This window comes from Schistocerca piceifrons, chromosome 1 (assembly GCF_021461385.2).
Source record: "Schistocerca piceifrons isolate TAMUIC-IGC-003096 chromosome 1, iqSchPice1.1, whole genome shotgun sequence".
NCBI classification, from domain to species: Eukaryota; Metazoa; Arthropoda; class Insecta; order Orthoptera; family Acrididae; genus Schistocerca; species Schistocerca piceifrons.
Genome location: NC_060138.1, coordinates 421,467,379 through 421,483,799, shown reverse-complemented (window position 1 = coordinate 421,483,799; position 16,421 = coordinate 421,467,379). Strand labels below are relative to the sequence as shown.

Here is a 16,421-nt window from a genome sequence, read left to right as displayed (position 1 = left end):
TTATGAACATGGTACTGCAAAAACACTTCTCCATGGCACAGGCATCCCAGAACCATCTATGCTCCCTCCACAAGAAACTAATACTCTGCAGTCTCTACTCCATACAGCACAGCTCTGGAATTCAGTACCTTGCTATCCACCACATGGAGGAGCATTCCTGACGCAACCTCCATAAGTTATCCAACCTGCTGACATCCTACTGCCCCCTCGGAACACCACTACCCAACACACATCGTTTCCACAGTGTTCCTCTTCATCCACCCCTCATAACAGCTAAACCCTGCCTAGCTGACCTTTGCAACTTGCCACAGCTCCCCAAGACTCCATACCAACCCTCCACCAAATCAAAATGCAGAGTCAAACTACTCCTGTAACACTGTTGTTGAGCTTTCCACCAAAATCCTCGGCTCCACAGAAGTTTCAGTTCTATGCAAAGGCCTCACCTTTAGCCCTGCACCCAAATTTAACCATACTGGACTTGTCAAAGACCTACTCTCGTTCTCCCGATCCCTACAGTGTAGCACTTCTGTGCCACCAATCCCTCCAACCAGAACCACCCTATTTCCAACATTGAACTATGCCCCCCTCCCCCCACCCACCTAACCACCAGCTGGTCACCTTCCAAGAATTCCTTACTCTAATTTAGCCTCACCAACCTTTCCAAGGTCCCGTCCTCAGAACACCAGCTTTTCAGTAGAAGAAAGAACAGCCATACACAACCTCAAAACAAATCCTGACCTAATCATCCTACTTTCAAAGGTTCCACCACTGTTGGTATGAATTGCAATGACTACCTGGTAGAAGGCCTCCGCTAATTATCCAACTCCTCCATCTATAAACTCTAGCAGAGTGATCCCATCCCAGAAGTCCAGCAAATTCCAACCCCTGCTTAAAGTGCAATGCCCTTCCCAGAACATCTCCCTTGAATCCATTTCCCTCCTCACACCTATGACACCTCGGACACCCACCTTCTACATGCTCCACAAAATCCACAAACCCAACTATCCTGGTTACCACATTGTTGCTGGTTAATTGCCCGTAATCTGGTATCCCATGTCAAAGACACTAACCACTTCCTTCAGACTCTCCACCAGCCCCATCCCTCCCCCCAGGGGGTCCACAACTCTTTTGTGGATACGTGCGTAGCGAGCACAGGACCCCGAGCTAATGTGGCCCCCCTCCTTTTCCGGGCTGCATACCTTCCCTTTCCGCATCCTTCCCTATCCTGATCTTCGCCCCCTCTCCCCTCACCTCTGGCTCTTTACTTCCCTTTCTCCCCCTCTGGGAGTATGGTTTGTGCCTACGTCTGGAGACGGCCGCTCGTAAATGTAACGCATTCTTTGCCTTCTTTGCTTGTATGTCTTCATCCTTCCTTTGTCCTTCTCTTTTTCTTACCTCTTCTCTTTACCCTTTTCTCCGCTGCGGCGTTTGAGACCTCTCTTCTTTCCTTTCCCTTTCTTTGTTTTTCCCTTTCTCTTTCTTCCTCCCTGTGCGTGTCTGAAGGCTGACCCACGCATTTCCATGCGTAGCCGGTGACAGGGTAACGCGTAATTCCCCGCCCCTGGTAGACAGGTAGGACACGTACGTACCCCCTGGTAACGGCCAGGCCCAGGGAGGGGTGATTATCCGAGCTGATACCTTCCGAATGTGCTGATTGGTCCCTCCGTCCGTTTGTCGGGAGGTGTGACCTGAGGTGTGAACAATCGCCTAAGGCGGGAGTGCCCTCAGAGAGGGCCCCCACAAGGGAGGAGCGTTCCATCGGAGACGCCGGTAATCGTGGGGGATTCTTCCGCAATGGTTTCCTCACCTTCCACTATGTCTGCTCACAAGCGTAAGTTCACTGAGTCTCAGCCACAGACAGTTCTTCCATCGTTGCCACAGTTCCTTGTTTCTCGGTCTGACGAAGGTCAAGACTTCTCCACGGTCAACCCTTTCATTATTCAGAAAGGTGTCGACGCAATTGCAGGTCCTGTAAAGTCTTGTTCCAGATTACGGAATGGCACCTTGTCGTTAGAAACAGTCAGTGCCCTCCAGGCACAAAAATTGCTGCGTACTTCACTGCTCCACACATTCCCTGTACAGGTTGAAGCGCACCGCACTTTAAATTCCTTGCAGGGAGTCGTTTATACACGCTCCCTTGATGGATTGTCTGACGAAGAAATTCAGCACTACCTGTCTGACCAGGGCGTAATGGCTGTTCAGAGTTATGAAAAGGGTTGGCACGAACATCATTCCAACCCGCACTGTCTTCTTGACATTTGACAAAGTTCAACTCCCATCGAAAATCAAAGCAGGCTATGAGATAATTTCCGTTCGCCCTTACGTCCCAAACCCTACGTGTTGCTATTGGTGTCAGCGCTTCAATCACACCAGCCAGTCCTGTTCCAATCCGGCCAAATGCATTACGTGTGGCAAAGATGCCCATGAGGGTGCTTGTCCACCTCCATCCCCTCGCTGCATCAACTGTATGGGTGACCACGCTGCTTCCTGTTGAGATTGCCCCATTTTTAAAGATGAAAAGCTCATCCAGGAAATCAGAGTGAAGGAAAAGGTGTCGACCTTTGCTGCTCGAAAATTATTCGCCAGTCAACAGCCCACCGTGCCTCAGACAGGAAAATACAGCACTGTCCTTGCTTCTCCTCGGCCATCATAGGAGGCGCCCACGCAGACTTGCGACCTCGCCTTTAGTGCCACGGTCGTCAGATCGGCCAGCGCAAAGATCGCCCACTCTATGGCTCACCCTTCATCGGGTTCTGCTAAATCTCGAGCCCAAAAGTCAGACACCAAGACTTCGAAAAAGAGCATACTCTTGAAGATATTCTATGTACCCCAACTTCACAACCATTGGTTCCTCCTTCATCTAAACATCATATTTCCAAGAAGGCTAATAAGAAACCCAGTTCCTCTCCTTCTCCGCCAAGGCGTGTCTCATCTACAGCACCACCTGGCGAAAATCGCCCTCGGCCGTTCTGTGTCGCCGAGGCGCACTGCTGCCGGCCGATCGCTGGTGGCAGGAGCCGCTCCTGAACAACCTATGGATCAGGATCTTCTGCCTTCGGCTGAATGCCATTCCATGCTGTCGGTTGCAAGCCCTGAGCAGTCGTTGAGTTTACGGCAACCTTGGTCACATTCCTCCATTTTCTGTTCACCCTCTGTCCATTATCCACTGGAATATCCGTGGCATTTGAGCCAATCGGGATGAATTGTCGATCCTCTTATGATCCTACTCGCCGGTCATCTTCTGTCTTCAGGAAACAAAGCTGCGTCCCCATGACCGCTTTGTTCTTCCCCATTTTCAGTCCGTCCGATTTGATCTCCCCTCTGTTGAAGGCACTCCAGCCCATGGAGGACTCATGATTCTTCTCCATTATCACCCAATCCACTTAAACACTTCCTTCCAAGCTGTCACTGTCTGTCTTTCCCTTTCTGGATATACCTTTTCTCTTTGTACTGTATACATTCCATCATCCACACCAATGGCACGAGCTGGCTTTGGGGATCTCCACATCCTTGTCCACGTGGCTCACTATCGCTAGATGTCTTCCACCAAGTGGATCTAGTTTGCCTCAACACTGGGGTCCTTACATTTTTGTCTGCCTCCACGACAAATTTCTCTCATTTGGACCTTTCGGTCGGTACTGTTCTGCTAGCTCGGCGCTTCGAATGGATCGCTGTTGATGATACACACTCGAGTGACCACTTTCCATGTGTCCTTAGACTGCAGTCTCAACTGCCATATATGCGCCTGCGACGCTGGAAGTTTGCCCAAGCCGATTGGACACTTTTTTCGTCTCTAGCGACATTCGATGACAGTCACTTTCCTAGCGTCGACGATGAGGTCACATATCTTACCGACGTTATTCTTACAGCTGCGGACCGTTCAATACCACGCCCCTCCAAATTGCCCTGGCGCCCCCCAGTTCCTTGGTGGAACGAGGCATGCCGTGACGCAATACGTGAGCGGTGCTGTACTCTTCGCGTTTTCCGCCACCATCCTACTTTGGCCAACTGTATCCGCTATAAGCAGTTCCGTGCGCGATGCTGTCACATCATCTGCGATAGCAAGAAGGCAAGCTGGAACGTCTTTGCTAGCTCATTTAACAACTTCACTCCCTCTCAGAAGTTTGGAGTTGACTTCGACGGTTATCTGGCACGCCTAGTTTCTCCCCGGTCTCTGGGCTCACTGTCCCGCGTGATACGTTAGTGGACCCCGTCGCAATTTCTAACTCCTTGGGTCAACACTTTGCTGATATTTCGAGCTCTTCAAATTACCCGCCAGCGTTTCTCCCGCAGAAATGTGCAGCGGAAGTGCAACCTCTTGCTTTCTTCTCTCAAAATTGCGAAAGCTATAATACTGTTTTCTCCATGCGGAAACTCCAATATGCACTCTATTCTTCTCACTCCTCCACCCCAGGACCGGATGGTATCCACATCGAAATATTGCTGCATTTATCAACCCATAGTCTGCGTTACCTCCTACGCGTTTATAATCGAATTTGGACCGACAGTACTTTTCCCAGACGATGGCGGGAAGCTATCGTCGTTCCTGTTCCGAAACTTGGAAAGGACAAACATCTCCCCTCTAGCTATCGCCCCATTTCTCTCACGAGTAGTGTATGTAAGGTATTGGAGCATATGGTGAATTGCCGTTTAGCTTGATGGCTGGAGTCCCGCAGTCTTTTAACACCTGCCCAATGCGGTTTCCGAAAGCATCGTTCTGCAGTTGACCATCTTGTTTCTCTCTCCACCTATATCATGAACAATTTTCTCCGGAAACACCAAACAGTAGCAATATTTTTTGATCTGGAGAGAGCATACGATACCTGTTGGAGGACAGGCATCCTCCGCACACTGTTCTCTTGGGGCTTTCGAGGTCGGCTGCCCCTTTTTCTTCGCGAATTTATGGCAGAGCGCACATATAGAGTGCGGGTGAACACTACTCTCTCCGTACTTCCTCCCAAGAAAACAGGGTACCCCAGGGCTCCGTGCTAAGTGTTGTACTGTTTGCCATTGCCATAAATCCAATTATGGATTGTCTCCTTACTGATGTCTCGGGCTCCCTCTTTGTGGACGATTTTGCAATCTACTACAGCTCTAAACGGACCAGCCTTCTTGAACGACGTCTTCAAGGATGTCTCGATCGCCTCTACTCTTGGAGCATCGAAACCGGGTTCCGTTTTTCTCCCAGTAAGACCGTTTGTGTTAATTTTTGGCGACGTAAGGAGTTTCTTCCACCCTCCTTACATCTAGGACCTGTCAGCCTTCCGTTTTCGGACGTCGTTAAATTCTTTGGTCTTATGTTTGACAGAAAACTGTGCTGGTCCTCCCACGTTTTCTATCTTTCGGCTCGCTGTCTGCGATCTCTCAACATCCTACGTGTCCTGAATGGTACCTCCTAGGGAGCGCACCGAGTGGTCCTTCTCCACCTCTATCGCGCCTTAGTGCACTCGAAATTGGACTATGGAAGCATAGTTTACTCCTCTGCTCGGCCGTCTATTCTTTGTTGTCTCGACTCTATCCACCACCGTGGATTACGTTTAGTGTCTGGAGCTTTTTACACCAGCCCTGTGGAAAGCCTTTATGCTGAGACTGCTGAACCTCCGCTGTCCAATCGGCGAGCAGTCCTTCTGAGTCGTTATGCTAGCCATCTGTCTTCCATGCCTGCTAATCCAGCCCATGACATTTTTTTCGACGCCTCCTTTGATGTAGGGTATGCAGGCCGCCCCTCCTCCCTACTACCACCGGGAGTCCGCTTCCGTCAACCGCTCCATTCTCTTTCCTTCCGCTTTCCTAAAACCTTCGTGACAACTTGGGGTACAGCACCACCTTGGCTCCGTCCCCGGATCTGCCTGCTCCGTGACCTTTGTCAATTTCCCAAGGATGGTACCCCTTCACTTGTTCATCATCGGGCATTTGCTGCTCTATGTGCACAAATGAAGGAAGCCACATTTATTTACACTGATGACTCGAAAACATCGTTAGGTGTAGGGAGTGCCTATATTGTTGGCGACACCCCAAATCAATTTCGGCTTCCCGACCAGTGTTCGGTTTATACTGCGGAGCTTTACGCTGTTCTCCAGGCTGTCCACTACATCTCCCGCCATCAGTGAATACAGTACATTATCTGCTCAGATTCTCTCGGCTCTCTCCGCAGTCTCCAAGCTCTTTACCCTGTGCACCCTCTGGTCCACAGGAGTCAGGACTGTTTGCGCTTGCTCCACATGGGGGGCGTCTCGGTGGCGTTCCTCTGGCTCCCGGGACACGTTGGTATCTGTGGAAATGAGGCGGCCGATATTGCGGCCAAGGCTGCAGTCTCTCTTCTTCGGCCAGCTATTCAATTGATTCCCTTCGCCGATCTACGGAGCGTTTTATGTTGTGGTGTTCTTTTATGGCACGCACATTGGTCGACACTTCCCCATAATAAATTGCGGGACGTGAAAGCTCTTCCTTGTGCTTGGACCTCTTCCTCCCGAATGCATCGTCGGGAGGAGGTAATTTTAACTAGACTCCGGATAGGGCACTGTCTTTTTAGCCATCGACATCTTTTAAGCGGCGATCCTCCCCCACTCTGACCCCACTGCTCTCAGCTGTGGACGGTAAGACACCTTTTACTTGAGTGCCCCTCCATTACGCGCCCGTCTACAGCTGTCGCCTGATATATCGTCAATTTTAGCAGATGACACGCGCTCGGCCGATCGCGTTCTCGAGTTTTAGTGCCAGTGAAATGATGTCAGTCATTTAAAGCTTTTTTTTTTGGGGCGAACCAACCCCTTTCTGTAGTGGATTTTTAAGCCTTCCTTCTCCCCACCGGAGTCCGCTTCCGTCGCCTGCTTCGACAATTGGATTTTTCCCTCCCTACCACCTTCAGAGAGGGTGAGAGCACGACACCACCTTGGCTCCAGGCTCCAGTTCATATTTATCTCGACCTCAGCTCACTCCCGAAGGAGGGTACTCCGGCTGCAGTGTATTGCTCACGGTTTGTCGAACTTCGTGCTCGCCTTGCCGGTCACACCTTTATTTACACCGATGGCTCCAAAACTGACGATGGTGTCGGCTGTGCCTTTGTCGTCGGGGCCGCCACCTTTAAATACCGGCTCCTCGACCAATGTTCCAGCTTTACGGCCGAGCTTTTTGCTCTCCATCAGGCCGTTCAGTATGCCTGCCGCCACCGCCATTCATCGTATGTACTCTGCTCTGACTCACTCAGTGCTCTTCAGAGCCTTGGAGCTCCCTATCCGGTCCATCCCTTGATTCAACGGATACAGCAGTCCCTCCATTCTTTCGCTGATAATGGTGGTTCTGTCAGCTTTCTGTGGGTTCCCGGACATGGAGTGCCTGGGAATGAGGCTGCGGATGCTGCAGCGAAGGCTGCAGTCCTCCTGCCTCGGCCAGCCTCCCATTGTGTCCCGTCATCTGACGTTCGTGGGGATGTATGTAAGAGGCTTGTGTCGTTGTGGTGGGATGCTTGGTCATCCCTCCAAGGAAACAAGCTCCGGGCAGTAAAACCGCTCCCAACTGTATGGACAACATCCTCCTGACCATCTCGGCGCGAGGAGGTCCTTCTGACCAGGTTGCGGATTGGGCATTGCCGGTTTAGCCACCGCTACCTGCTCTCCGGTGACCCAGCCCCGCAGTGCCCTTGTGGTCGGGCATTAACAGTGCGCCATGTTTTATTGTCGTGTCCCCGTTTTAGTCAATTTCGTGTTGTCCTGTCCCTGCCATCTACTTTACCGGATGTTTTAGCTGATGACGCTCGAGCAGCTGCTCGTATTCTGCGTTTTATAACTTTAACTGGCTTGTCCAAAGACATTTAACCTTTTTACTTATTTTATCTACATCTTTGTCAGGTCCTTCTGGTGTCCCCCCATCCCCTTGAGTTGTAACAGATTCCATGTGCTCTAACAACAGTGACTGGGCGCTAATGACCTCAGCAGTTGAGCGCCCTTAAACCCAACCAAAAAAAAAAAAAAAAGCCTTCCTTCTGTTTTAGTTTCTCCAATTTTTTTAGTTTCGTTCCCATTGCTGCTGGTTTCCATTTTTGGTTTTTACTGTTTCCTAAGTCACGGACCGGGTGCTAATGACCATAGCAGTTTTGCACCCAAAACCAAAACAACAAAAAAAAAGCCCCATCCCTTTACCTCCTGAATCCCTACTCGTCACTGTTGACTCCACCTCCCTATACACCAACATCGCTCATGCCCATGGTCTTACTGCTATTGAACACTAATTTCCCAAAGTTTCCCCTTTATAACTCAGTGTAACAAGACTTTAAGTAGATGTAACTGAAGTGTCCTGCCTATCACTAGTTCTGACATGGGCAGATAAATTTAGTATAAATGGAAGGAGGCAAGCCAGAAGTCTTGTAACCTTCCAACATGAATGGAGTTATAACTACAGATAGGGCACCACAAGAGACATGTGTAACAGGCGCATACTGCCAGCTGTTTCTGCAAAATGTTTTGTACCTTAAAGTTTGTCAAAGGCCTGAAATGCTAGCAGCTGCTGGCCTAATTGTGCATGATAATTTAAGACTGCATATTGCTCTACCGGTGACACACACACACACTCGACAGATGTGGATTGCAAATACGTCACCATTCACCATTCTGATATGAGCCCTACAGACTTTGACTTGGTTTCCTAAGCTGAAAGAAAACTCCATGGAAAATGTTTTAATCTGACTGAAGAAGCTTTTGTTGAGGTGACGAGAGTAATCGGTCAGCTCAACAACGAAGGTGATGTGTTCGGAATAAAGAAGTTGCCAAAATGTTGGGTAGCTGTCATAAGCAAGAATGAAGATTAAAGCCTTAAAGGTATTTTGTAAAATAATTTTCTTCAATTCCTTCTTAGTGTGCAGAATTTTTGAAATGATCCTTGTATCTCAGCTGTAAAAGGGACAATTTTTCTCTTGTGAAATTGTGTGTGGAAAGTGATCAGAGACAATACAGGTCCAAAATTAAACCCTGTAGAACATCCTGTCTTATTGCATTGGATTCTGAGTGGTTAATGTTGCTTTATTGTTATGGAACTAATACCATCTGCTTTCTGTAATTTAAATGAAATAAAAACTATGAAATTGCTATGCCTAGAATTCCATTATTATCTAACGTTTGTTTGGGGAGATAATGGTTTATACAGTCAAAAGCTGTAACAAAATATTCCCATAAATATAAGATGTTCAGTTGACAGTCCATTTTGAAATCTATATGAAATATGGTATATGAACTTCTTGAATTTTTTAAAAATGTGTCAGGGAACACACTGCGCCACTAAATCGAAACAGTGTTTTGTATATTACAATATTTGTGTGCAAAAACTATGCATCTGGTGTGGTTAACTATTGTGCTTTACACGGAGATCTGTCTCTCCTTGTCATAATGAGGATTGTCATATGAGTTGTGCTTCAAAAGACTTTCCCAGCAGTTTTGTACTATTCTTCATTACTCTTGTACAGGTGAGACATCTGGGACTTAACTTGCTATAATGAGTTGTTAAGTGTGGTAAGATCTGGGCATCATGGTGGCTATTTCAGTGGAGTAGTAGGTGTTACTGCATTGCATCCAATCCAGCAGCCTTGAAATTTCTCATCAATGAAAGATAATAGAAGAAATTCAGAAGTTGATGTACGAAAAGTGTAAATCTATTTGATAGTTCTGCTCTCACAATGTCAGTTAGCCATCTGTCACCGTGGATCTATATAGTTTCAGATACATTGGAAGTATAATACAGGAAATGAAAGAAATGACAGAGATAAGTGAATGTGCAAGGAAAGATTACAGCATGGTGAGGAATATGGGCAAATATGAAACAAGGAAACATAGGAAAAAAAGTGATACACCAAATACAAGGAGTGGTAATAAAAAAACCCTCTCCAACTGGATTTTCTGTGGTTTTCCTCAAATTGACTCACCCCAGGGTAACCTCTCCACCCCACACACCTTAATCCTCGGAGTTTATATAACTGTTACTACAGATACTAATTTTTGGAGAATTTTAATTTTTGACTTCTACCTTAATTGTCTGCAACATAAAGTGAAATATTGTCTGGAATTATGCCAATACTGTATTGTTGCCGTAACGCACATGAATGTGTGTATTTTATATCGTGTTACAGAGTGTACTACAATTGCATGATTTAAATAATGGTAGTTTGCTGAAAACATTTCCCCTTGATGTGGGCACGGTTACGGGCTATTCGGGAAAGAAGAAACATTCAGAGATGTTTTACCAGTTTACGTCATTTCTAACCCCTGGAATTATATATCACTGTGATCTCACAAAGGAGGAACTAGAACCATCTGTAAGTTGTTTTGCAGTACAGATTTGGTCATTGCCTTATTTAATAGCATGGTTATATTCCTAACATTTGGATGACTTCACTTCTAGGTCTTTAGAGAGATAAAATTCCAGGGATTTGATCCCAGTCCATATGAAACTAAACAAGTATTTTTTTCAAGCAAAGATGGCACCCAAGTTCCAATGTTCATCGTCCATAAAAAGGTATGTACAACTTGAATTACACAGATTAATTTTGATTATCTATGCATTTTGGCTTCCAGCACTAAGTGAATGCAAACATTCCTTCCTCAGAATGGAGAAAGGGACATTGATTTTATTTTACCTCATCTGCACAGTAGAAAGGTCTGTCATCCTGGTGTGTGTGTGTGTGTGTGTGTGTGTGTGTGTGTGTGTGTGTGTGTGTTGGCAGTACTGGAATTTCATGGAATTTCATCTCCTGAAGATAAGTATTGGCCAGCCATATTTTTTCCCCTTGGGATTTTTTTATGGTATTCTAAAGTGGATTTTCCTTTTGAAATGTACCTATACATTTTGTTATCTACACATTTCATAACGTTTTGCAGTTTGGATTTATACAGTTTTATCATCATCATCATTTGCAAATAATTCCATTAGAACTGTACAAAGTACTCTGGAGGTGAGCATTTGCCTTCATTTCTGCCCAGATTTCTTTCATTCTCTTAATTTGATCTTCCTGTCATGTGATCAGCATTTTCACAAATCATGCTAGTTGGCATGGAGGAAAATCTTCCTCTGAGATCCCCTTCATCACATTTGAGCTCAGAATATGTTCTAAGATTTTACATCAGATGTCAGAAATATGTTTTCTTGAAGAGAGATGTGACATGGGCTTCCTTCAGACTACTGGGCACAGTATTTTGTTCAAGGGCTCTATGATAAATTATAGGTAAGAGAGGCTAACTCAGCTGCAAATTCAGTATAGTGTCTGATACGGAATTCCATCGGGCCCTGGAACTTTGTTCAGTTTTAATGATTTCAGCTTTTCCAGTGCCGTTGGTGCAAATGTCTATTTCACTCATCTGTTAAGTGGCACAAGAATTGAATTATGCGATACTCCTAGGTTTTCCTTTGTAAAGCAACATTTGAAAAAGGAGTAGACCACTTCTGCCTGTACTTTGCTACCGTCAGTTTGTTCCTATCTCGACTGCGAGTGATGCAACATCAACAGGGTTGCCACACATTCTGGGAATCGGGGAATTTCAGATGTCAGAGAAATTTGGGAAATTTGAAAAAAACACTGGAAAAATCTCATTTTTGTCTTAGTACATGAAACGGATTTTTAACTGATGTGTAATGCATCGTCACTGGCTAGGTGCAACCGAATATGTGCGCTGCTTCCCTACACCCTCATTACTACTGCTTCTCCCCTTCCTACCACTTCCCTCAGCTTGCAGTCATTGCTGACACCACTTTGTGCCTCTAGTCTAGCAGCTGCTGATGTGAGGCAGGGTGGTGTGAGGTGTGGAGTGGTTTGTTTGGATCTGAATCTGAATCTGAGACTGTAGACACAGTGGCTGGAGATGGTCATATGTCCATGAGTTATGTGTGTGTGTGTGTGTGTGTGTGTGTGTGTGTGTGCGCGTGCGCTCTCGTTTTCTGACAAACGCTATAACTGAAATTTTAGTTATGAAACTGTGATTGTCTTTTATACCTGCTTGTCTGCAGCTCAGAAATCATCTTTATGATGAATTGCTACCTATCCTTGTTATTATTGATTCTCAGAGTATTTGAACAAGTTATCTGTTGTTTGGATTGATCACCATGGTCTCATTTCAACAACATACTGTTTATGGCTCATGAATAGCTGGCCACACTAGTGGACTTCTGCGATGGGCCAAAACCACAGGCAGTTTCTGTGGGTATCTGTAATGAATTGGGCCTACTGATCTGCAGCCATTTGCTTCCCACTAATGTGCAGGTCGTGCCCGTCAGATCTAGTCTCACCGATCTACCAGCAGGCCTGGTGTATTTGTGTGTGACACAATACTGTGGACTTTCATAGTTTATCCATAGACCCAGGACTGTGATGCTCCTCAGCAAGCAAGAGGCCATCGGCACTGGATTTCAGGAATTGCGACTGTCTCACCACAAGTACACTGTACAGTGTCGCATTTTATAGACATTTTATTTGTTCTGGTACATTTTGGCATTTAAAAAGTAGTGTATATGTTGGAAAGTATGGTCAATAAGAAGAAGAAAATTGTCAGTCGCTAGTAGTTTGTATGCTGTGTACTATATAATTCTCAAAAGAAAAATCATAAAAAACTGTAAAATAATAGATTAATACAGTGGGTAATAACTGACAATAATGAACATAGTAGAACCAACATTTTATTGGCAGTCACCTACAGTGTTGGTTTACACAATTCTTCCCCGCCTCATACACTTCTTTCAAGAAGGCTACTTTTTTCTGAGGTTATATCTGAAATCAGTGAAGGTATTTTAAATCTGTCTTGAGACTCCAAGGAAATGCATGTTTTTGTCACCAAATGTGTTTCGTTTTAATAAAGTAAAATAACATCAGTTGTCATACCATTGGGCTTGCTTTATCCATCTAAAAACAGTTCATTGCAAAAGATGTTGATGTTAGTACTTAAGATGTTCGCTCACATCAGGAAATGCCATAGGCTTCAAAGATTTTTTATTGTATTTCCTCATTTTCACTATTGTTTCTTGTACCACAGCTGCCAAGACTGATCGTCAACTTACATCTTAACTTACCTTGATATCTCAAAATTTGTCAGGGAAAATGCTAAAACTTGTTGGGAAATCAGGGAATTTCACCTAGGGAAGCTTGTGGCAACCCTGATAAACTTTGATGCAACTAATGACCTGTATATACGACCAGAATATCTTTGGGTTTCGTGAACAATCATTCGACAGTATTGTGTTATGGTAGTCATTGAAGGTTGGCATTGCTCTCTTGACAGCCAAACATGTTTTATTCAGCATCTCTATTTATAACATAATATGCTATGTTTTATACCTCTTATGCAGTATCTTTGTTTTTTAGGACTTTTTACCATGATCATATACCATGGAGTGTCCCCTCCATCATTTATAACATAATATGCTGTGTTTTATACCTCTTATGCAGTATCTTTGTTTTTAGGACTTTTTACCATGATCATATACCATGGAGTGTCCCCTCCATCATATATTTTTCCACTGTGTGTCTATCCAGTATGTGGTCAGCTACTCTTTTAAAGTTGAGCCATAATTCCTTAACATGCTCTTGTCCTCCACTAAAAGTTGAAAGTTCCTCATTGGAGATATGATGCTACTGCTTTTGTGCAGCTGTTACTCTCATAAGTTATTTAGTTTGCCATGCCAGAATTGCTGTTGCTTCAAAACTGTTGCTTGTGACTGGTATGCTTGAGAGTGAAACTTGAAACATCATAAACTCAGTGATAAAGAGAAGAGACATTATTCAATGTGTATTCGTATAACACCCACAGAAATCAGAGTTACTGCTTTGTAGAAACTCCTGTGCTGTTGCTTTAGAAAACTTTCATGTCACAAAGAAATTGCCAAGATGAGTACAGTGTGTGGTAGGTGACTGAAATGAAATTTGATGACTATGGTATATGCAATAGTGTATCGTAGTGCAAGCCACAATAGTGCAGCTCTGTCATTTGAAAGCTGTAAAAATTTATTTTTGTTGTGTCATTTTAGATTATTAACTTGTTAACTATAATCCAATTAGAATTACTTTTCGATTGATGTTTCAGCACATTGAGAGATAAGGGACAGCCCCCAGCCAATAGTACTTTTTTCTTGAGTGCATTGTACTCACTGTGTTGACTGTTTCGTATGTTATGTACAGTGCCTTGTGAAGTGTGGCTGGCTGCATGCTGGCACCACTGTCCCATGCCACTGCAATGTGTCAATAAAAAAGTAATTTTAATTGGAATGTATTATCTATATAACCATTGTCGAAAGTTGTTGTATTTCCCACATGAAGGATCAGTATAACTTTAAAAATATTCTAGGGTCTAGTGCAAGATGGAAGCAATCCATGTCTGCTATATGGTTATGGAGGTTTTAATGTCAGCATTCAACCGACATTTAGTGTTACAAGACTGGTGTTCATTCAGCACTTTGGGGGTATATTGGCTGTAGCTAATATTAGAGGCGGAGGGTAAGAAATAATATTATCTATACTGCGTAAATACGCCTATGTCTTTAAGATGTTTGAGTAATTTCTCTTCTTTCCTTTTTTCCTTTCAGAGAATATGGGGAAGCTTGGCACAATGCTGGTAGACTTTTCAACAAGCAGAATGTGTTTGATGATTTCCAGTGTGCTGCTGAGTATCTTATAAAAGAAAAATTCACATCAAGTAACAAACTTACTATTCAGGGTGGTTCTAATGGAGGACTTCTAGTAGCAGCATGTATAAACCAAAGACCAGAGCTTTTTGGTGCAGCTATTGCTCAAGTTGGTGTTCTTGATATGCTGAGATTTCATAAGTTCACAATTGGTTATGCGTGGGTGTCAGACTATGGCAGTTCAGATGACCAAAAACATTTTGAAAATCTGCTTAAATTTTCACCTCTTCATAATGTGAAAGTTCCAGATGGAGATGGAACACAGGTAATTTCTGTTAAGTTCATATAAATTTTAAACATGTTTATTCTTGAGAAGAACATTCATTGTTCAATTAATTAGTATAATGTTGCTTCAGGTTATTTATTTCATTGTGAACTACCAAAGTATCAGAGCAGTTTAGCAACAAATCTATACTTCCACTTTTCATGAAGTATGTAATTGTACTGTTTTTATTAGTTGTACTAATAGTCGGACTTGTGGTTTAACAGTTTTAATAAAAAAGTTAATTTTAAGCTGTTCAATCAAATCACACATGGAAGGGATATAGTTGTTATTCCCATGTGCTTCCAGGGAGTGGAACAGTAGAGAAATAGTCTGTGTTTCTGTGAGATGTCTGCTAAACATTTAAGTGTGAATTGAAGGCTAATCACGTAGATGCATAAGCATAGGGGATACTGCTGCTGTTAATTGGCATACTGTACATACCCTATTATAAGATAAGACTTTTTCCTCAAATCCCTCATTCAAAAAACATAGGATCGTCTTATATTTGTGGATTAAATTATTGCTACTAAGGGCAACATTTTTACATTGTTTGAGACTATGTAGGGGTTGTTCTACATTTGCTGATGAAGTTTTGACTATTGAGGTCACATGCAGATTTATTTTGAAGAATTCGGAAAGGCAGGGCTGGACAAACAATATTAGTGTTCTAACAAGGTCAGGATTTCCCAATATGATGAAGTGCTCGATGCAGTATTGATTGCTCAAACAGTCAAGTGATATTTGACTTGCATGGTACTAGTGCAAGGGGTACACAACAAAAGATGAACTAGCCTCTACAACAGTTTATTGCTCTGCTTAAAATTTTACAGTTTTGTGAAACACAGGAAGAAACATAATTCAATGCTATCATCTTACAAATGCTTCTTGTATTTGAACAGGTTTGTAATAAAAGTTCTCAAATATGTGTGGATACCGTATACAAATGTTAGTGCTGCTTTTTAAGGAAGGTAACATTCAAAATTGAAAATGTTGTCCTTCAAAAAACATTATTATATTCAGAACCCATATCAATAATTCGTTTGGTTATAAGACTATGATTTATTAAGTGGGTTGCAAAAGAGAAATTCCATCGCTGTTGACGTACTATAATACAGTGTAAAAACATTACTAACTTTTAATCACCTTTAGGACATGATGAAGACGTTCAGAAGAAACAAGAAGGAAAATTGATCCAGAATGACATGGCTAACAAAGAAAATAAATTATATTAAACTGAAAGAAATGTTATCAAAAGAATAAATTACAGTGGCAAGACACAGCATGGAGATAATACCAACAGACGTCAGTAGATTGCTTGACGAGGGCTAGTTCGAGAACTTGACTGAAATGTGATTGCGACCTTTCATTTATCTATTATTTGCTGTTGTTAACATGTGACCTGTGCCTGAGAAGATATTGCTGTCCATGTTGCACAGTTGCTCAACCACAGCTGCGTGAAACGATTAAGAGTGGGAACAGTGACCAGGGTGTATACGACCTGGGACAA

General features: G+C 43.8%; 1 protein-coding gene across 3 annotated transcripts in view; it reads left to right on the top strand.

Annotated features, from left to right (window-relative positions):
• The window catches only part of LOC124789724 (prolyl endopeptidase), a 94,272-nt gene that overhangs the window by 41,525 nt on the left and 36,326 nt on the right, over positions 1 to 16,421 (top strand). For all 3 annotated transcript variants that reach the window (XM_047257184.1, XM_047257177.1, XM_047257191.1), the window contains exons 9-12: positions 10,115 to 10,300; positions 10,387 to 10,500; positions 14,313 to 14,461; positions 14,551 to 14,914. In XM_047257184.1, the coding sequence (XP_047113140.1) occupies positions 10,115 to 10,300; positions 10,387 to 10,500; positions 14,313 to 14,461; positions 14,551 to 14,914 (813 nt within the window). The remainder of the gene's footprint in view (positions 1 to 10,114; positions 10,301 to 10,386; positions 10,501 to 14,312; positions 14,462 to 14,550; positions 14,915 to 16,421) is intronic.